A 23,849-nucleotide genomic window follows, 5' to 3' on the forward strand; every position below is an offset into this window, starting at 1 on the left:
TCTTTCGGGTTGATAGCTGGGGATCGCGCCGTACGGACGTGGCGACTTCGCACGCACGCTGCTCACCCGTAAAACGCGTCAAGGCGACTAAATTTCCGAGAACCAAGTTACCTTATCCCTACTACCCGCGCCCCGCTCTCGTGCCTCTCATGATCAAACCGATTTTGAAATTCCTACGCCTTTCTGGCCCAACTATATAAAGTAGTAAAATTTTTAATTTTTTTTTTTCGATTTTGCTTATTTAACAATGTCAAATGTTTGTTTATAATTTGTTCGACATCAGAGCATATAATATCTGTAGTGTAACATAGCATTTGTCTAAGGAAGTTAACATCTTAAATTACAATTTTGTAGAATTTTTGTGTCAAAAATACTGAAAAATCAACTTGGTACAGTACGACTTATTTTAATTGTTTAAGACCTGTTTCAAAAAAAGTCAAACAACCTATAACTATACCCAAATTTAAAATATCAATCTTAAAACAAAAAAATGTCACATTTAGATTACGTTACTTTAACTATGTTGGATTTAAATGTAAAAAATTTACGAATTAATATAAGCTTAAGTAAAATGATCACTTTAATTCCCTGAAAACCTATGAAGAGAACAGTATACATTTCAAAATTTAAGAACACAGTGGTTATATATTTATATCAAGGATCAATCCACACATCCTGTTGCATTAAGGCCGACAGTGCCCAGTGCCCAGTGCCCAGTGCCCAGTGCCCAGTGCCCAGTGCCCAGTGCCCAGTGCCCAGTGCCTAGTGCCTAGTGCCGCCAGCCGCAGTGTCGCCGCAGCTGGTCGCGCACGCCGTGGTTGGGCTCCACGAGCGCACTGCTGAGTCGGAGACCGGACATCGGTGACCGGAGCTCTTCTGTAATATAACTAATATATAAAATGGCACATCATAATACATTTCTATAACATTATATTATTTTATTATAATACTAAGAAATGGACACATGTCTGAAAAATAAATTATTATTATATAAAGAAGAAAGATTTGTATGTCTATGTTGGTAATGAGTAAACATAAAAACTACTGAACCGATGTAAAAAAATCCTTTCCCTATCAGATAGCTACATCATATCTGAGTAACAAAGGCTATATTTATTATCTTACTCATTGAAGATAGAACAAAGACATGTTCAACAAAATTAATGAACACATAACACACATAACTACAAAAACTTCTCCCATATCATACTTATGTCCCACCTCGTAGTGATAACAATACAACAACTTTTTTACAATTTAATATTAGATAAAAATGCCAGCTATAATCAAACCATGTATACCTTTATATCCAAAAAAATATTTTTGTATTTGAGACCTTTAATACCTGCAATTTACTAAAATTATTAAAATAGGACTATCCATTCAAAATATTTAACAAATTTAAAAATGCCAATCTAAACAAAATATATCTTTCTCGATGAGGATCTCCAAAAAATCTAGATATTCTGTAGTCCCTTACAAAATGACAGTGTAAACTATTAACATACTCGTAGTGTACAGCGAAGGAAGCTTTAAGGTAAATTAAAAACATTAAGTATCCATACTAATATTATAAATGCCAAAATAACTTTTATTGTGATAAAATTTAATGTATAGAAAGTCTTCGGATAAACGTAAGCTACATTGTTCTATTATTTAAAGTAAATCTCGAATGAGAAACGAGCCACAGCAACCAGTTTAATGTCGGTATTTAATTTAAATTTATCGAGTTATGTATTTTCTACAATTTTTTATTCATCCTTATCAAGATAAATATATACTTGAATCAAAAAAGAACAAAATATTATTGTATAAAAAATTAGAAAAATCAAGATCCACCGATTAGAGAGTAATATTAAGAAAGAGCTAGACAGCAGTGAATAGCAGCTGGCAGAACCTTAGGAATTGTAGTTTGGAAGCAGTTACATCAACAGCAACAAGGTATGGTGGGCTGATAAAATGCAAATTGCAGTAGATAGGACAAAAGGATTATAAAACCTCAGGTAAGAGTAAAAGTATGAAAGAGAGAAGAAAAAGAAACAGCATACGCTGCAAAAGCACCAAACGAAAGAATATTACTGAATTGTGAAATTTTAACATAAGAACCATGCGTTTTGCAGCGATGGGGGGAATTTTACAAGGAGATGTATGAATGTGATGACGCCTCAGTCTCATGGAACAGCGACACGCGGAGTCTTGATTTAGTTGATGGGATTAAGTAGTTGAATGTGGAAAGCAGCGGGAGCAATATTGTGGGCCACGCGTCCTTCATTTGTTTTGGTTTTTGTACAATTGATGCTGGAATACACGGGAGGTACCAGGCGGCCCCGCGGCACAAGGGTGTGACTATAACGCGACGGTTGAGGGTTCGATCCCCACTCGAGGAAGTGCAATATTTATTTACGTTTATATTTCCATATCTTCGCTCTGGTGTCGAGGCAAAGCGCAGCATTGAGTTCTGCCACTGAACACGAAGAAACACATATAGGTATTACAGCTGTAGCTCACCGCCGCCGGCGGCCAACAGCCAGTGCAGGATGTTCCCGCGCTCGTACGTGAACCCGTCGGCGGCGCGCGCCGGCTCGCGCAGCGCCGCGTGCGTCAGCGGGCAGCGCAGCGCGTGCGGCGCGCCGCGCTCCTGCGACACACCGGCCGACCTGTACTACGTCAGTAGCGGAGCATAAAAACGGACTAGGAGCAAGCTGACTAAATTAATTAATTAACATTTTTCTCTACCTTTAATGCAATGATTCAATGTATACTTAAAAATGTCGAAAATAAGATCCGGGACATTCGTTGATCAAATTAATTTACCAACTTAATTACTAACTTAATTTAATATTATTAACACTGAAATATTATCAATAATAATGTATACATATATAATGTGAATGTTATTTTATAGTAGTAATTAAAACACACTGAGTTTCTCGTTAAAGAAACGACATTTAATGTCTATTACTTCTAACAAATTTTTATGTTACACGTGTTCAGCAAAATTAATTAAAAAGATCTATGTTGACAGTTTTGTATAGCTTAACTATTTGTACAGATTATCTATTTCAAACCATAGACGTAGTTACGTCTATGGCCAGGAATTAAAAATTAAAGAGAATTACATGTAATTGTCTTTACATCTCCCGCCCAAAGTAGGTTCCTCAAGCAGAGGCATTGGAGTAATTTTTGAAATGTGGAAAAAATTTGATTCAGATTTTTTATGACCAGTATTTATCTTGAAAATTGAGTTTGATATTTTTTCCATGATCTGATAGGGACCGCTTCGCAATTCATCAAGTTTCCTTCTATTTAATTTATTTCCATTGTCCACAAAAACAATGTCACCAACTTTTAAATCTATATGTTTTCTATTTTTATCATAAATCACTTTGTTATAATTATGAGACTTGATTGTATTTTCCAGAGCTTTTTCTCTATCTTTAGTAAGATCATATTCTGTCTTTTTTAGTTTAAGTTCATTTGGCAAAATAGTGACATCTGTGCCATTTAACAAATATTTTGGAGGAAATCCTGTGACAGAGTGTATAGTTTCATTATAGTTTCTAACACAATGATGTGCTATAGTTGTCCATGCTATTTTTGTATTATTTTCGTTAATCTTGCATCTGATTCTATTAACTAACGTTTGATTCATTCTTTCATTTAAGCCATTTGAGAAGGGCGAGTTCACAGCTGTAAAAATTATGGGAATATTTTTGTCATCTAAAAATTTTTTAAATTCTTTTGAATTGATGCCGGGGTATTGATCTGAAAGAATTACGCCAATGTGGTCAGGTTCTGCACAGCTTTTTACTAGTCTAATGAAATCATTTGCATTTTGAGTACTTGATGTTAAAATATATGCATATCTTGTAAAATGATCTGATAGTAGATGTAAGTATTTCTTTGTGGACCTAGAACCCCCAAAGCCACCAATAGTATCAATAGAACATATCTCAAAGGGTTTTGTGGCAGGACCTAAGTGAGACATCAAACCATATTTATTTAGTCCTCTTGATTTGTTCTTTATACACATTATACAAGTTTCACATATCCTTTTTATGTTTTTGGTCATGTTTTTTGATGTATATAGTGAACTGATCATTTTGTGCATTTGATTGATTCCTATATGACCTAGGTTTGTATGTACATTTTTCATCAATTCTATACTAAATTTCTCTGATATAATAATTTTTTCCTTTTTTTTTACTTTTTTATAATAAACATTGTTTTTAGTAATTAACTTATTTTTCCTACACTGTATTTCTTTATTATTTACCTGATCATTTAAGATATCTTCTATTTTTATTATGTTGACTATTTTTAATTGTTCATCTTTATTTTCATTTGGTTCCAGGACTGGGTTCCTGCTTAAGCAATCAGCTTCGAGGTTGTATTTTCCTGGAGCATATTTAACCTGAAAATCATATTGGGATAGATAAAATGTCAGATCCCCTAATTCTTCGTCCGTTCTCGACTTAATATTCATATTTTCTAATGGTTTATGGTCTGAGAATACAATAAATTTCCTACCTATCAAAAGATGCTGCCAATATTTTACGCATTCTTTAATTGCTAGACATTCCAGATATATAGCTTTCTTTCTTTTTTGAACATCATTCAATTTTTTCGAGAAATATGCCACTGGTTTCACAAGATTGTCTTCTTGAGGCTGCTTTAGAACTGCACCCACTCCTAGTATACTGGCATCAGTGTATATGTAAATAGGTAAATTTGGATTAAAAATAGTTAATATAGGTTGAGAGCACAATATTTGTTTCATTTCATTAAATGCTTCTTCACAGTTTTTTGTCCAATTAAAGGATTGCCCTTTTCTTAACAAGTTATGTAATGGTTCCAGTTTAACCGCTATATTAGGGACATACTTATGATAAAAGTTTATTTTCCCCAAAAACTGTCTAACGTTTTTTGGGGTTTTTGGAGTAGGGAAGTTTTTTATTGATATTAAGTTGTCTTTCAAAGGCCTTACTGAATTGTTCTGTATAATGTGGCCCAGATATTTAACTGAATCAGCTGCAAATGTACACTTGGAAAATTTTAATCTTAACCCTTCAATTTTTATTGCTTCAAATAACTGTTTTAAGTGTCTAATATGATCTGAAAAGGATTTTGAAAACAGTAAAATATCATCAATATAGCATACTGTGAACTCACCAAGCTTATGTTTCCGGATTATGTTACACATTATTCTCTGGAATATTGCCGGAGATGTTTTTAGACCAAATGGCAAACAAGTCCATTGGTAATGACCTTCTTGTGTGACGAATGCTGTTTTATGCCTATCTGAAACACGAAGAGGAATTGACCAAAATGCAGAGTTTAGATCCAGTGTAGAAAAAAAAATACAATCTCTTGTTTTAACTAATAGGTCCTCAATAAGCGGGAATGGCTGTGATTGTGGAACTACAATTTTATTTAAATCTCGAAAATCTATGCATAACCTTGATTTTTTATTTTCCTCTTTCTTATAAGCCAGTGTAACTGGGCAGCAAACGGACTATATGATTCTTCTATCATATTTTTTTCCAATAACTTTGTAATCTGATTTTCTATCTCTTTCTTATCTTCAATTGTACAACGATATGGCCTTCTACTGCAATATTTGTCTATTAATAGATCAATATGTGCTTCATACTCCGTTACTTTTCCAATGTCATACTTATCCTTTGCAAACACAGATTTATGGTTCAATATTAAATCATTTATCATTGCCTGTTTTTGGAAATCGAGATGGTTAATAAAAATTTTGAAGTTCTCTTCACAGTAATTTTCATTGAAATTTATCGAATTATCCAATTTAATTTCTTTTGGAATTGTAGTATATGATTCCTTAGAATCTACTTCTCTTCCCTGTAAGGGGATTTTCTGATAAACTTCCAAGTTTTCATTTTGAATTAAAGAAAATTCTTTTATACAATCCAGCCCAATTAAAAAATTGTAATCAAAATTATTACTATCTATTACAAAAACATCCATTTCTTTTTCAATATCAAAAATAGTTATATTAAGTTTTATTATACCATTTGCTTTTTTAACACCATTAATTGTTTTCAAATCAGTATTGTTCGAATAATTCAAACCTTTATTTTTTATCTTCAGTAGCTTTGAATTTATCAATGATACGTTAGATCCGGAATCATAGATTCCCAATACTTCAATTTTGTTATTCAATAATAATTTTACTTTAATTAATGGTGGCAATATTAGTTTTTTTGGTCCTCACATTTAAGTTCACATTCCAATTCCGAGTTATTAATAACCCTTATTTGTTTTTTTTCTTTCTCACTATTTATTTTTGAACTAAACCAACATGAACTTTCCGGATGGTAACATTCTCCTTTGTTTAACTTTTCACAAATACTACATTTTTCTTTTAATGTTTTTCTATCATTAGAATACTCCTTTTTTTTTATATATATTTCTTTCTAGTAAGTAAATGCTCTAATTTGCCTAGTTCATTAAATAAGTCTTTTGTGTATATAATTTCTTCCTTATTGATTCTATCTGTTACAAAATCTGGTAAGCCCGCAGCAATTATATCTATTAAAGTCCCTTCGTCAATCGTTTTTCTTACTTGTAGTATAAGATTTTCATTTTTAATAGCATACTCTAATAAAGATCCAGTTTGATATTTGAAAGATAAGGCATATTTGCTAGCAGACCAACCCCTATTGCCATAGGTTTGCAAAAAATGTGATTTCCATTCTGATCACTCTGATTGTAAGCTCAGTTTTATCATCATAGAAGAATACCAGTCCATACTTGATTTTTGTAAAAATAGCCGGAGGATTTCAATTTTTTCTTCATTTTTAATCACTTCAAACCTGGAACATTCTTTTTCAAACACCTCTAACCAATAATGTGCACTCATATTTTTTTCATCAAATTTTTCAATAACAAATCTACCTGCTAAATTTTTTATACTATGATCTTCTGTTTTTTGATGCTTATTAACTAACTGTTCTAAAATTTTGGCCATGGGATCTTCAGTATCGTTTTTAATGACAGTTTTCCATTGCTCCTCGGGCATTTCTTCTAAAAATTGGTCCTGAAAAACCATATTTCCTTCTTCATCCACATATGTTTTTAATATATCCTCTGATACTTTAATCCATATGCTTCTAGATTGATGCCTTTTTTTTCAAAGTATTTTTCACAGTAACAAAAGCTTTAGAGCTTTGTATATGTTTGAGGATAGACGCCGCTTGATATTCTTCAGGTATAACAAATATTTTTGAGTCTTGTGTCGTAATTGAGGTTATGGCAATGAAATTTGATTTGCCATCCATTGTAGGTTTACTTTGGAATGTAAATTTTAACTTATCCATCTTTCTTAAACAAAAATGTCGTTTTATAATGTGAATGTTATTTTATAGTAGTAATTAAAACACACTGAGTTTCTCGTTAAAGAAACGACATTTAATGTCTATTACTTCTAACAAATTTTTATGTTACACGTGTTCAGCAAAATTAATTAAAAAGATCTATGTTGACAGTTTTGTATAGCTTAACTATTTGTACAGATTATCTATTTCAAACCATAGACGTAGTTACGTCTATGGCCAGGAATTAAAAATTAAAGAGAATTACATGTAATTGTCTTTACATCTCCCGCCCAAAGTAGGTTCCTCAAGCAGAGGCATTGGAGTAATTTTTGAAATGTGGAAAAAATTTGATTCAGATTTTTTATGACCAGTATTTATCTTGAAAATTGAGTTTGATATTTTTTCCATGATCTGATAGGGACCGCTTCGCAATTCATCAAGTTTCCTTCTATTTAATTTATTTCCATTGTCCACAAAAACAATGTCACCAACTTTTAAATCTATATGTTTTCTATTTTTATCATAAATCACTTTGTTATAATTATGAGACTTGATTGTATTTTCCAGAGCTTTTTCTCTATCTTTAGTAAGATCATATTCTGTCTTTTTTAGTTTAAGTTCATTTGGCAAAATAGTGACATCTGTGCCATTTAACAAATATTTTGGAGGAAATCCTGTGACAGAGTGTATAGTTTCATTATAGTTTCTAACACAATGATGTGCTATAGTTGTCCATGCTATTTTTGTATTATTTTCGTTAATCTTGCATCTGATTCTATTAACTAACGTTTGATTCATTCTTTCATTTAAGCCATTTGAGAAGGGCGAGTTCACAGCTGTAAAAATTATGGGAATATTTTTGTCATCTAAAAATTTTTTAAATTCTTTTGAATTGATGCCGGGGTATTGATCTGAAAGAATTACGCCAATGTGGTCAGGTTCTGCACAGCTTTTTACTAGTCTAATGAAATCATTTGCATTTTGAGTACTTGATGTTAAAATATATGCATATCTTGTAAAATGATCTGATAGTAGATGTAAGTATTTCTTTGTGGACCTAGAACCCCCAAAGCCACCAATAGTATCAATAGAACATATCTCAAAGGGTTTTGTGGCAGGACCTAAGTGAGACATCAAACCATATTTATTTAGTCCTCTTGATTTGTTCTTTATACACATTATACAAGTTTCACATATCCTTTTTATGTTTTTGGTCATGTTTTTTGATGTATATAGTGAACTGATCATTTTGTGCATTTGATTGATTCCTATATGACCTAGGTTTGTATGTACATTTTTCATCAATTCTATACTAAATTTCTCTGATATAATAATTTTTTCCTTTTTTTTTACTTTTTTATAATAAACATTGTTTTTAGTAATTAACTTATTTTTCCTACACTGTATTTCTTTATTATTTACCTGATCATTTAAGATATCTTCTATTTTTATTATGTTGACTATTTTTAATTGTTCATCTTTATTTTCATTTGGTTCCAGGACTGGGTTCCTGCTTAAGCAATCAGCTTCGAGGTTGTATTTTCCTGGAGCATATTTAACCTGAAAATCATATTGGGATAGATAAAATGTCAGATCCCCTAATTCTTCGTCCGTTCTCGACTTAATATTCATATTTTCTAATGGTTTATGGTCTGAGAATACAATAAATTTCCTACCTATCAAAAGATGCTGCCAATATTTTACGCATTCTTTAATTGCTAGACATTCCAGATATATAGCTTTCTTTCTTTTTTGAACATCATTCAATTTTTTCGAGAAATATGCCACTGGTTTCACAAGATTGTCTTCTTGAGGCTGCTTTAGAACTGCACCCACTCCTAGTATACTGGCATCAGTGTATATGTAAATAGGTAAATTTGGATTAAAAATAGTTAATATAGGTTGAGAGCACAATATTTGTTTCATTTCATTAAATGCTTCTTCACAGTTTTTTGTCCAATTAAAGGATTGCCCTTTTCTTAACAAGTTATGTAATGGTTCCAGTTTAACCGCTATATTAGGGACATACTTATGATAAAAGTTTATTTTCCCCAAAAACTGTCTAACGTTTTTTGGGGTTTTTGGAGTAGGGAAGTTTTTTATTGATATTAAGTTGTCTTTCAAAGGCCTTACTGAATTGTTCTGTATAATGTGGCCCAGATATTTAACTGAATCAGCTGCAAATGTACACTTGGAAAATTTTAATCTTAACCCTTCAATTTTTATTGCTTCAAATAACTGTTTTAAGTGTCTAATATGATCTGAAAAGGATTTTGAAAACAGTAAAATATCATCAATATAGCATACTGTGAACTCACCAAGCTTATGTTTCCGGATTATGTTACACATTATTCTCTGGAATATTGCCGGAGATGTTTTTAGACCAAATGGCAAACAAGTCCATTGGTAATGACCTTCTTGTGTGACGAATGCTGTTTTATGCCTATCTGAAACACGAAGAGGAATTGACCAAAATGCAGAGTTTAGATCCAGTGTAGAAAAAAAAATACAATCTCTTGTTTTAACTAATAGGTCCTCAATAAGCGGGAATGGCTGTGATTGTGGAACTACAATTTTATTTAAATCTCGAAAATCTATGCATAACCTTGATTTTTTATTTTCCTCTTTCTTATAAGCCAGTGTAACTGGGCAGCAAACGGACTATATGATTCTTCTATCATATTTTTTTCCAATAACTTTGTAATCTGATTTTCTATCTCTTTCTTATCTTCAATTGTACAACGATATGGCCTTCTACTGCAATATTTGTCTATTAATAGATCAATATGTGCTTCATACTCCGTTACTTTTCCAATGTCATACTTATCCTTTGCAAACACAGATTTATGGTTCAATATTAAATCATTTATCATTGCCTGTTTTTGGAAATCGAGATGGTTAATAAAAATTTTGAAGTTCTCTTCACAGTAATTTTCATTGAAATTTATCGAATTATCCAATTTAATTTCTTTTGGAATTGTAGTATATGATTCCTTAGAATCTACTTCTCTTCCCTGTAAGGGGATTTTCTGATAAACTTCCAAGTTTTCATTTTGAATTAAAGAAAATTCTTTTATACAATCCAGCCCAATTAAAAAATTGTAATCAAAATTATTACTATCTATTACAAAAACATCCATTTCTTTTTCAATATCAAAAATAGTTATATTAAGTTTTATTATACCATTTGCTTTTTTAACACCATTAATTGTTTTCAAATCAGTATTGTTCGAATAATTCAAACCTTTATTTTTTATCTTCAGTAGCTTTGAATTTATCAATGATACGTTAGATCCGGAATCATAGATTCCCAATACTTCAATTTTGTTATTCAATAATAATTTTACTTTAATTAATGGTGGCAATATTAGTTTTTTTGGTCCTCACATTTAAGTTCACATTCCAATTCCGAGTTATTAATAACCCTTATTTGTTTTTTTTCTTTCTCACTATTTATTTTTGAACTAAACCAACATGAACTTTCCGGATGGTAACATTCTCCTTTGTTTAACTTTTCACAAATACTACATTTTTCTTTTAATGTTTTTCTATCATTAGAATACTCCTTTTTTTTTATATATATTTCTTTCTAGTAAGTAAATGCTCTAATTTGCCTAGTTCATTAAATAAGTCTTTTGTGTATATAATTTCTTCCTTATTGATTCTATCTGTTACAAAATCTGGTAAGCCCGCAGCAATTATATCTATTAAAGTCCCTTCGTCAATCGTTTTTCTTACTTGTAGTATAAGATTTTCATTTTTAATAGCATACTCTAATAAAGATCCAGTTTGATATTTGAAAGATAAGGCATATTTGCTAGCAGACCAACCCCTATTGCCATAGGTTTGCAAAAAATGTGATTTCCATTCTGATCACTCTGATTGTAAGCTCAGTTTTATCATCATAGAAGAATACCAGTCCATACTTGATTTTTGTAAAAATAGCCGGAGGATTTCAATTTTTTCTTCATTTTTAATCACTTCAAACCTGGAACATTCTTTTTCAAACACCTCTAACCAATAATGTGCACTCATATTTTTTTCATCAAATTTTTCAATAACAAATCTACCTGCTAAATTTTTTATACTATGATCTTCTGTTTTTTGATGCTTATTAACTAACTGTTCTAAAATTTTGGCCATGGGATCTTCAGTATCGTTTTTAATGACAGTTTTCCATTGCTCCTCGGGCATTTCTTCTAAAAATTGGTCCTGAAAAACCATATTTCCTTCTTCATCCACATATGTTTTTAATATATCCTCTGATACTTTAATCCATATGCTTCTAGATTGATGCCTTTTTTTTCAAAGTATTTTTCACAGTAACAAAAGCTTTAGAGCTTTGTATATGTTTGAGGATAGACGCCGCTTGATATTCTTCAGGTATAACAAATATTTTTGAGTCTTGTGTCGTAATTGAGGTTATGGCAATGAAATTTGATTTGCCATCCATTGTAGGTTTACTTTGGAATGTAAATTTTAACTTATCCATCTTTCTTAAACAAAAATGTCGTTTTATAATGTGAATGTTATTTTATAGTAGTAATTAAAACACACTGAGTTTCTCGTTAAAGAAACGACATTTAATGTCTATTACTTCTAACAAATTTTTATGTTACACGTGTTCAGCAAAATTAATTAAAAAGATCTATGTTGACAGTTTTGTATAGCTTACCTATTTGTACAGATTATCTATTTCAAACCATAGACGTAGTTACGTCTATGGCCAGGAATTAAAAATTAAAGAGAATTACATGTGTACGAGCAAGCGCGTACATGTAGCGCTTAGCATGCATTTTATATGACCTAAATTACTCAATACCAATATTTTAATTATAATAAGTCAGTTCATCGCTTTCGGTCATTAAGAGTACCGCGCGTGGCTCAATACATTTTTGCATTTAATTCATTATACTTTTAGATGCATTAATATTATATATTTATCATAGAAAACTGTTTTATTTATAAACACTCGTACGGCATCCCGTACATATTGGTCCTTCGAGCCTATAGAAAAACGGAACCCTTGTACATCCGCGTGTGTGCGGTTCCGTGTACCGGTGTACCTGTAGAGACACAGTGCATTAACTATAAGTGACTTTCGTGTACTACGTGTACCTACTGTTCGATCAAGAAGAATAGTGAGTAGTATTCGATCCTTGCTGTGACATTAAGAGTTCCAGTGAGAATCATCTGAACACTAAGGATTCAGGCGCGCAGATTCCAAGTAAGATCTGTCCATTTATTTTATATTATTTCTCTCAACGATGTCGTCGGTGGCTGATATTTTGGCTAACCAAAAGCAGCTGGCATCGGCCATAGAAAACGTATACACAAATTTTAAGAAAGACGGCGCAAGTAGAAGGACTCCCGAGTACATAAAAAAGAGGTTGGACCTTCTAGAAAGCTATTGGTTCGAGTATGAGACTAACTTTACGAGACTATCGAATAAGGAGTTAGAGATTCACACTCGTGATGCTATTGCTAAGGATCTGGAGAGGATGAAAGAGAGGTATGATATTATTAAGATTCATATCCAGAGCTGTGATATTACAACTGGAGAGAAACCACAATCTCCCCTCGATAAACCTCCCACGTTCCCACTGAAAACACAAGAGTCTAATCCACAACCGGGCAGCAGTAGGGCTGCTCTACAACACTCCCATACGGATAGCAAAACCGTGGACATGCTGAGAAAGCAACAAAGCAATTTCAAGGCCTTCCATCGGACAGTGGAAGGTATGACTTTAGATTTAATAAGCGAGAGATGGGAGTTAGAAGATCTGCTTCGCACGATTCAGTCCCGCTGGTCCGTTATCGACACCCTGCACTGGGAGCTAGATGGCGAGCTGAACGGATCGAACGAGGAGTACGAGAGTACATTCTTAGCGTATGAAAATAAGTACCAGGCCGTCAAAAAGGCCATTAATAAAAAGATATGGTCCGTAGCCCATATTGTAAAATCCACCCCTCAGTTGGAAATTCCTACGTTTAGCGGAAGCTATAATAACTGGGTTTCATTCAAGGACTTGTTCAGTGAGAGTATCCATAAAAATAATGCCATGTCTGACGCACAGAAGATGCAGTATCTCAAGTCCAAAGTAAGAGGAGAAGCTGAGAGACTCATCCAACATTTAAATATAACAGCAGATAATTATATAGTTTGCTGGGAGATATTAAATCAAAGATACAATAACAAAAGACTTATTTTTCAATCATATTTAAACACGCTCATGAGCATGCCTATAATGCAACAACAGTCAGTCGCTCAAATTAAAAAAATGCATGACACAACACAAGAATGTCTCAATGCAATAAAAAATTTAGGGGTAGACATTAGTTCCTGGGACCCTATAATTGTATATTTATTGACTCAAAAATTAGATACCGCATCTTATACAGATTATATGCAAACGGTAAATAACCCGCGCGAATTGCCATCCCTAAAAGAATTTTTGCAGTATTTAGAAGCTAAATTTATTTCATTAGAGTCGTCGCATAGGAAACAAGACAGCGCTATGCACAAAAATATCGTCATTAATAAAAATCAATATCCTAGTAGTCAGCTTAACAAATCGTATTATCATAAAACGTCCTTAAATAATAGTAAAGTAATTTCACCAGTTCTTAATAATAAAGGTAATATCATGTCAATATATAGGTGTTCATTGTGTCGCAATAATGATCACGGAATCTATTACTGTCAGAAATTTCTAGAGATGCTACCTAGCGATAGGCTAAAAACTGCAAATAAACTAAATTTATGTATAAGTTGTTTATCGAATCATCAGGGTAAGCAATGTAAGTCAAATAAAGCCTGTCGCGAGTGCAATAAGGCACATAATCGACTTCTACATGAAGCATTTATGCAATCGCAATACACGCGCGCATCGACGGAAGTCGGTCATAGCGGTGAGGGCACGGGCGTGCGCGGGGGCAACTCTGCTTATACAAGGGAAAATGCCAGCGCAGAAAAACAACTTCCACGTAACTCACACGTGTCAGTTCAGGAGGATCCAAACGAGATCTTACTCCCTACTACAATGTTAAAGGTGCAAGCCGCTAATGGTTCTTTCTGTATCTTGCGGGCACTGCTAGACCAGGGCTCACAAACTAGTATTATTACAGAACACGCAGCACAGACCCTGAAAATCCCACGGCAACGGTGTAAGGGGGTTATTTCAGGTGTCGGCGATAAGGAAAGCAACAGTAAGGGTATGGTCACACTACATTGTTCATCTTTAGTAAGCGATTTTTCCTTTGAAACCGACGCGCTAATAATGAAACAGCTTATTAAAAACTTACCCAGTTGTACATTAGAAAAATCGAACTGGTCATACTTGGATCACATTACACTGGCGGACCCGGAGTTCTATAAAAGTCGCCCGGTAGATATTTTATTAGGTGCAGATATATATTCTATTGTTATTATGGATGGAATATGCAGGGTAAATTCGACCTTACCGACCGCTCAACAAACGCAACTTGGTTGGATTTTGAGTGGCAATACAAAAACTTTTCATTGCAATGTAGTATTACATAACCTCGAAGAAATACCAAAATTTTGGGAAATTGAGGACCTTTCGGAAAAGTCTGACTTATCTTTGGAAGACAAAAGGTGTATGGAATTGTACCAGTCAACTACAAAAAGGCGAGATGACGGGCGATACGAAGTCAGGTTGCCACTGAAACCCGAGTACCAGGAAAAATTAGGGAATTCTAAACCAAAAGCAATAGCTCAATTTTATAATTTAGAAAGAAGACTTAAATTAAATAAATCAATTAAAAATGATTATTCGCAATTCATTCAAGAATATTTGTCGCTCGGACATATGACACCCGCGGCTGTTGACCGTAATGCATTCCTTAGATGTTATTTACCTCACCATTGTGTCACCCGAAACGATTCGACGACAACAAAATTACGCGTTGTATTTAATGCATCGAGTAAAACGTCATCAGGCTTAAGTTTAAATGACGTTATGTTGCGGGGACCGAATCTTCAACAAGATTTAATGGATCTTATTCTTAAGTGGCGACAATTTAAATATGCATTTACTGCCGATATTGAAAAGATGTTTAGGCAAATATGGGTTAGTAATAAAGATCAGAATTTGCAAATGATTCTGTGGAGAGATAATCCAAATAAAAAGTTACTTGAATATCACTTAGCTACGATTTCATATGGAACTAAAGCGGCTCCATTCCTTGCAATGATGACGCTTAAACGATTAGCTCACGACGAGAGGCCGAACTTTCAAGATAGTTTAGCGCCTAGCTTACTAGAGGAATCCTTTTACATGGATGACCTCATTCATGGGGCCCACTCGCTTCAAGCTGCCAAACAGCTACAAACAGATATGAATAAATTATTGAAGAAGGGTGGTTTTCACTTAAGAAAATGGAAATCAAACTCGCCTGAGCTACTTAAGCACGTCAACGTACCTATTCAACCACAAGATCTCTTCGACTTCAAGCAAGTGGAGTCAACGAAGACCTTAGGGCTTGGGTGGGACCCGCAGACCGATAACTTTACATTTCAGTCGCAACTACTTACAACATCCAAGCTTACGAAAAGAACGCTTTTATCGGAGATATCTAAGATCTTTGATCCGCTAGGTTGGCTCTCTCCTCTCACTACAAAGCTTAAGATATTGTTTCAAGACGTTTGGAGGGAAGATCTTGCATGGGATCAACTGGTACCACAACACATAGCTGAAGAATGGTACAAAATTAAACAAGATATCGATTCAATAAGCCAGTGTCAAGTACCAAGGTGGCTGCAAAGTCACGAGGGTGATATCATAGAACTGCATGGCTTTTGTGATGCAAGTACTAAAGCTTACAGTTCTGTCGTATTTTGTAAGATAACACGTTATAATAATTCCACAGTAGTTTTAGTGGCAGGGAAAACAAAATTAGTGCCACTAAGTCAAAAATGCTCACTGCCTCGGTTAGAACTGTGTGGCGCAGTATTACTGTCAAAATTAATGGCAAAAATTAGAAAATGCCTCGTCCACTATAATATCACCGTTCATGGTTGGGTGGACTCGATGGTCGTCCTAGGCTGGCTCTACGGCCAGGTCGACAGATGGAAGCCTTTCGTGGCGAACCGTGTGAAACAAATCACAGAGTCGATGCCGGCTACCTCTTGGCGATATGTAGCATCTAAAGAGAACCCAGCTGACTGCGCGAGCCGAGGACTTATGGCCTCTCAACTTCGAGAACATAACTTATGGTGGCATGGACCGGCATGGCTACCAACCTACATACCTGAAAAGGAAAATAAACAAAAATATATTACAAATCAAGACATAAAAACTAATAAGCAAGTTAATGTTTTATTAAGCGGTAGCGAAATTATTAAGCAAATAATTGAAAAGCAAACTTCACTGACTAAAGCTATAAAAATTTTGGCGTGGATATTAAGATTCACTACAAAAAATAAAAAACAAAGTTATTTAAGCATACTAGAGGTAAATAGGGCTAGGAATTTAATTATAAAAAATTGTCAGATTGAAAGCTTTTCACAAGAAATACATAGTCTAAAGATAGGAAAAGCTGTGAGCAGAGATAGCAAAATATTTAGTTTAAATCCTATAATAGATGAAAACGACATCTTACGAGTCGGCGGCAGGCTTAGGCATGCGAACATCGATCCTGAGATGAAGCATCCTGCCATCATACCCTGTAACACGAGATTAGCGGAACTCATTATCGACCAAGCACATGAGCTTACTTACCATGGGGGTGCGCGACTAACAACCGCGATAATTCGGCGCAAATACTGGCTTATAGGTGGCAATAACGCTACGAAGAAGCGGCTTCGCATGTGCGTTAAGTGTAGGCGGCATAGTCCTGACCTTCAGCAACAGATAATGGGAGATTTGCCCTCGGCGCGCACAAACCCGTCACGCCCATTCTTTCATTGCGGTATTGATTACACTGGGCACGTAAACGTCAAATCCAGCAAGGGTCGTGGTATTAAGACCACGAAGGGATATATAGCAGTGTTTGTGTGTATGGCGACCAAGGCTGTACACTTGGAACTCGTCTCTGACTTATCAACGCCTGCTTTCATTGCGGCGTTGCGCAGGATGATAGCCAGAAGAGGCGTTCCGGGTCACATATACAGTGATCAAGGAAAAAATTTCATTGGAGCAAATAACGTATTAAGACAACAGTTGACAGAGCTTCAAGAAAGTCAAGAATTTAAGGTTGAAATTGTAGATATGGGTATCGAATGGCATCATAATTGCCCCTCTTGGCCATCCGCAGGTGGACTGTGGGAGGCTGCAGTTAAGTCTCTGAAACACCATCTGAAAAGAGTTGTCGGCGAACAAAACTTGACGTTCGAAGAGTTCACTACACTGCTCGCTCAATTAGAGGGATGTTTGAACTCGCGCCCGCTCTGTTCCTTAACCGAAGACCCTGATGATTTGAATTTTTTAACTCCCTCACACTTTTTAAGTAGCGGTCCTATTCTAACTTTATATGACACAGAGACAGACCTTAGAACTAGGTGGCATCTCAACCAAAAAATATTGAATGATATATGGAATAGGTGGCGCCTGGAATATTTAACTTCACTTACCGCTCGTAGTAAATGGAGGGAGCCTAAATCTAATATAAAAATAGACGATATTGTCATCATTAAGGAAGACAATCTCCCGCCGGGGAAATGGGCCTTAGGTCGCGTAGTAGAGCTACACCCCGGCAGTGACGGCTACGTAAGAGTCGTGACGCTTAAAACCAAAAACGGGTTCATGAAAAGGCCAGTTATAAAATTATGTAGGCTTCCCCTAAATAACGAACAAAATTCTATTAAATCTGTAACAAAAAATAAAACCGTTAGCTTTGCCTCAGTAGCACTTTCTTTATTATTATTTTTTATAAATATACCACTAGGTCAGTCCTTTTATAATATAAATCCCTTACCAAGTAACAATAGTATTTATTTCGACCATATTAAAGACATGCAAATAATTAGAGACGACTGGCGGTTGGTAGTGTATTACGATACTCAACCGTATTCAGAAGGCATTAAGGCTCTTGGGAAATACATAAAGTACCTGGAGAATATTTGTGAAAAAATACAATCAAGATCACATTGCGACGGCGTCTTATTGCAGCTACGGCATAAGGTGAGCGAACTGCAATACTACACCAACCTGTTAATGACGCACAATGTAAACAATAACGTACGTCACAAGCGCGGACTAATAAATGGTGTCGGATATATTGCAAACAGCTTGTTTGGGGTTTTAGATGACAGTTTCGCCCAAAAATATGAGAGCGACATAGATCTAATAAGAAAAAATCAAAATCACTTAGCTCTGCTATGGAAAAATCAGACGTCCGTGGTAGAAGCAGAGTTTAATCTACTAAAACACACTGAGAAAGTCATCGATGAAAATCATAAGTTAATTCATAAGAAACTGAACGCCATAGAAGGAGCCATTAATCAAGTAAACATTGAAATTCAAAATACGTCACTCGTTAATGACTTTTTGGCAACTTCTATGATAACAAATAACTTAATATTTAGCCTCAATAATATTCAGAAAACACTTATAGATGCTGTAACTAATATTTATAATGGGAAATTTAACTTTCATCTTCTCACACCTGACCAACTGAGGCACGAACTGGTAGTTATCTCCGAGCAGCTTCCTAAGGAATTGTCGCTGCCGATTAAAACGTCTGAAAGTCTATCAGAAATTTATAATTTATTGCAAGTTCGTACAAAGGTGACTGGCAGATTTATTATATTTGAGATAATGATTCCCCTAATGGATGACAATGTTTATGAAATATTAAAAATTTTCCCCATACCGCACCGCATAGGTACCAACAATGAGGTAGTTGTGGTGCCGGTGGCCGACTACGTGGCCGTCAATCTGAAGCATGACTCTTTCTTACAGCTTACGGAATGGGATTTAAAATTATGCTTACAGAGAAACTCTGAGGTAATATTATGCCATCTTAGAAAATCTATTCATGTTATTAAAGATGAATATAGTTTTTGTAAAACGATGCCAAAGGAAAGAAAATGCAAAACAATAATTTCCACTTGCAAGAACAGATGGCTGGAATTGAGCAGCCTAAACAAATATATATTCTTTTGTTGTGAACCTTGTCATATGAGACTTGTATGTGACGATCAAATTACGCCACTACAATTAATTAATTCTGGATTTTTCACCGTCGATGGAGGATGTACTATCAAGTTTTCTGAGTTCCTTTCTGTCTCACATAGTCAAAGGGAGAGCAAAGTCAATATATCCTCTATCATACCACCATTCAAAATATCACAGATTAATCATATAATAAACATCTCCTTACCGAGTGCTTCTACAAATGATATCTCTGACTTATCTCGTAACTACACCGTTCAGCTTCAAGATATTCAAAAAAATATCGAATTAATGAAAAATACCGAACCCTTAGCAGAAATGTCTTTTCACGACGTTCACCACTATGCAGCGATATACATATTATTCGCTTTAGTGGGCCTCGGGGTAGCAGTATGGGTGTACTATTGCAGCAGAAGGCGAGCACAATTTGGCGCTGGAGCGAGGGCCACAGGCGGCCCCGACCCGAGAGGCGCCCGCACCGACTCAGTCTACAGTGCAGCCAGTTCAGTGTAGTGAAGTGGTAGATGTTAGTGCAAGTGTATTAGTGAAAGAGACACCTAGATTTAGTGTTCCCGAGGGATATTTGAACACTTCTCTAGTATAAGTTACATGTTAAGGAAAAAATGTAATCATCTTGTAATCATTATTACTAATCACGGGGTTCATGGTAGTTAAGCAATTTTGTAATAATCACCTTGTTATCATCGCAGCATCTCATCTCTTCTACTAACCCTCATCTTTCCCGCCCGGGAATATGTACGAGCAAGCGCGTACATGTAGCGCTTAGCATGCATTTTATATGACCTAAATTACTCAATACCAATATTTTAATTATAATAAGTCAGTTCATCGCTTTCGGTCATTAAGAGTACCGCGCGTGGCTCAATACATTTTTGCATTTAATTCATTATACTTTTAGATGCATTAATATTATATATTTATCATAGAAAACTGTTTTATTTATAAACACTCGTACGGCATCCCGTACAACATGTAATTGTCTTTACACATATACTAAATACAATTAATGGTGATTAATGTGTAATCTCCCAAACAGATTAACCGAGTTGTGTGTTACTGTCACTGACCTGCTGAGTAGGCTATGGAGCAACATAAAGGCACTACTTTTATCTCGGATTTCCGCGGAATGGAGATTAATGAGCAATAAACCACGATTACCGTTAAATATAAAATAATATACCGAATCATATTAAAGAATAGTAAATAAAAAACCGGACAAGCGCGAGTCGGGCCTCCCCGCCGAGGGTTCAGTACAAAAATTAGAGGTCACGCGCTTTTTCTGAAATTCAGGCTTAGCTTAGCCAGAGCCCTTTTATTTGATACCTCACTTTAACTGGCTTTAATACCATATCTACCATATCTACCAGGGGGCCACCCTTTTAAGGTTATTATTTTTTAGGATTTAACCACATACGTATAGTTTTCAGATTTTTCCCTGAAATAGTACTACCAGTAGATAACTAGTTGCAAATTTCATAATTCTAGGTTATCTGGAAATACCCTATTAATTTTGATTTCCTTTATAATATCGAAATACGTACCCTTAAAAGTACGGAACCCTACCCCCGTGGGGCCGTTAGTGCAAAAATAAATAAAAATAAACCATATCGCTTGGGAGATCATCTCGACGCAGCCACAGCAATTCATCAAGTAACCGCGCCCGTACTTCCCCACATTCATCTTCTGAGCTGGATTCACTTTCGTTTTCTCCTAAAAGGAAATCGTACACAAACCTACAAGTATAGTCTGGCAAACATGTTATTGATAATGGGAAGCACGCGCGGCAAATTGCGCAGAAAACATATTTTGATATCTGCACACATAGACAGACCGCTCACGCCGGACCGATTCCCCGTAAGGGCTCGCGGGGAATCGGTGCGGGGTGTAACCGGGCTACGGTACAGTCGAGCGCAACGCTATCAGTTCATTACTATGAAATATGAATATAATATCATATGATAGCATCATATATACGGAATGGCGTAATAGAGCATATTTATCTAGTAATATTATAAGAATTAGTGTGTTAGCTTAAGCAACAAGCAAAATCAAGTTATGGATAATCAAATTGAAAAATTAATTGAATTGAATTCTTGATATATGGCGTTATTGAAAAATTAAATAAAAAACTGATTTTAAATTATTATAATGGGGCCACATACAAATATTCTCAATCCAAATTCAATAAAAAAAGTAAAAAATAATAATTGACAAATAATAAAGGAAACAATCAAAACGGTAAAAGGCATTTTTGTTTACAATTAATTATAGTATGAGCTCGATTGTACCTATAAAGATGTGTGGATGCGAATTTCCTGTAAGGACGTAGCGCTCACACTGACGCACAGTGACTTGTGTGGCAAAGGGATACCGCACTCTCATTTTTTGTACCTCAAAATTTATTGAAATAATTTACCTAATATTTTATTTTATATAATCTTTAAGAAGTTTAAATATTGCCAGATATTTCTTTATCAATATTGCATAGTATATAAGCTTGTATTACGCATACTGAATGTTTATGTTGTACATAAGTGTGTATATAGTATATACATATATATATATAAATATCATGTGCCATTAGTTATATAAGCAGAAGCTTAGAATTGATTAATTATTTATTGACAAAAAAAAATATTATACTTTTCGGGCTAGTCTTGATTTTATTCTCGACAACAATGTATGGAACAGCTAATTATTTTTCGATATTTACATATCCTCATAAAATTTTCGTTTTGTATAATTTACTACAACATAAACATGATCAGATATATTAATTATCGTATAGATAAATGTGATTTACTAAGCGTGGGGTAAAACAAGATAACAGGGTAACACTGATCGAACGTTCTCTGCACATACTTATACTGCGCAATCTGCCGCGCGAGCTTCCCATTATCAATAACATGTTTGCCAGACTATACTTACTATAATTTATGTTAAACATACGTGTACGTCCCATAAATAGCAAATTATTTTAAATATTATAATTTTCTCAACTTTTTGACAAAAATTAAAAAATATCTTATACGTCCATGTGTGTATTTGTGCGTATGTCAGTGTGTGCATGTATGTGTGTGTGTGCCTGTGTCTGTGCACATGGGCGCGTGCCACTGGGACGTGTAAAATATTTCATTTTTACCATATCCAAAAATAGTCATCAAATCTTCAATCGACTTATCAAGGAGTTGTGGCCCGCTGAGTGCAGTCTCTCGTATTGCTTCTAATAAACGAGACTCTTCCAAATCAGATACTGATGATCCTGAAACAGCGAGGACAAGTTTATGTATTAAGAAAAGTTAAGTATCTATATGTTTTAAAACACAAACCATAGTGTATTCACCTGGCGGTCTTGTCACATATTCTCGTAGCCATCTCGCAACTCCCACAGACCCCCAAGCGCGTACGTCAGCGCCCTCCTCCTCGTCGAGTAGGTGGGAGTTGGGCAGTTTCCACAGCGTCAGCGTCCCGCTCAGCTCGCCCACGGCCAGCACGGGCGCGGGCGCGGGTAGCAGGCGCACGGCGGGCGCGCCCCCCGCCGCGGCCGGCAACGCGGCCAGGGCGCGCGCACACACCTCCCCGCCCGCGCGGGCCCACACGCGCCACACGCGCGCCCAGCGGTCCACACCGCCCGTCGCCAGCCACAGCTCCGCGCCCACACCCGCGCCTGCGCCCGCCTCCGCCGGGCCCCAGCGCACGCACTGGACTACGCCGCCGTGCGCCTGTAGAGACTTGGCTAGTTTCAACGAGCCTCTCTCTACACTAGTGTCGGTGACCCCCTCCAGCTCCACCCACCATAGTTTCACCAGAGCGTCTCTTCCTCCCGTCGCGAGCAAATATGTTTTGATATTTTCATCAGAATCTTCGACTTCAAAATTTGGAGCAAAATCACAACTTAGAACTCCTGAATGTTTATGAAATAAAATTAGTCGTTTTCGTTTATTTAAATTTTAAAATAAAGAATCATATAGTTCATACTTAATTATAAATAAAATCACCAGGCCAGGTCATTGAAACGAAATATTTACTATTTTCATTTCCACGCTCTGGTAACTAAGCACGCAATGCTCCAGAATTCGACAGAAAGTAGGGAACGGGGTATTTGAACACTAAATTTCTTCTGTTATGTGCGGGATACAGCGTGCAGCTAAAAAGAGTCACCGAGATCGTGTGCATCTGCTTCTTGATGCAGTGTCCCGGGGCAAGACGGTGGAAGTAACAAGTGCAGCTCGCCCGCTTCGCCCCCTGTCACGAGTGCTCGCCCGTCCGCCGTCCATGCGCAGCACATGGCCGCTTCAGCCAGGCCCGTATAAACACTAAAACAATTGAAACCGAACAAGTCTTTAAT

At 35.5% G+C, this 23,849-nt stretch overlaps 1 protein-coding gene and 2 pseudogenes across 1 annotated transcript; all 3 read right to left on the reverse strand.

Annotated features, from left to right (window-relative positions):
- Nucleotides 1-557: 557 nt before the first annotated feature.
- On the reverse strand, nt 558-23,802 carry LOC146539741 (WD repeat, SAM and U-box domain-containing protein 1-like). Its single transcript, XM_085185178.1, has 6 exons — nt 23,663-23,802; nt 22,845-23,405; nt 22,644-22,763; nt 21,105-21,211; nt 2,509-2,638; nt 558-876 (listed from the first exon to the last, which is right to left on the reverse strand). The coding sequence occupies exons 1-6, from the start codon at nt 23,787-23,789 to the stop codon at nt 770-772; spliced, it is 1,152 nt and encodes a 383-aa protein (XP_085041304.1). The 5' UTR covers nt 23,790-23,802; the 3' UTR covers nt 558-769.
- LOC146539742 (uncharacterized) lies at nt 6,222-7,346 on the reverse strand (annotated as a pseudogene).
- LOC146539743 (uncharacterized) lies at nt 10,711-11,997 on the reverse strand (annotated as a pseudogene).
- Nucleotides 23,803-23,849: the final 47 nt, after the last annotated feature.

Source organism: Heliconius melpomene, chromosome 4, assembly GCF_056956725.1.
Source record: "Heliconius melpomene rosina isolate 202511_hmr_F chromosome 4, ASM5695672v1, whole genome shotgun sequence".
NCBI lineage: Eukaryota > Metazoa > Arthropoda > Insecta > Lepidoptera > Nymphalidae > Heliconius > Heliconius melpomene.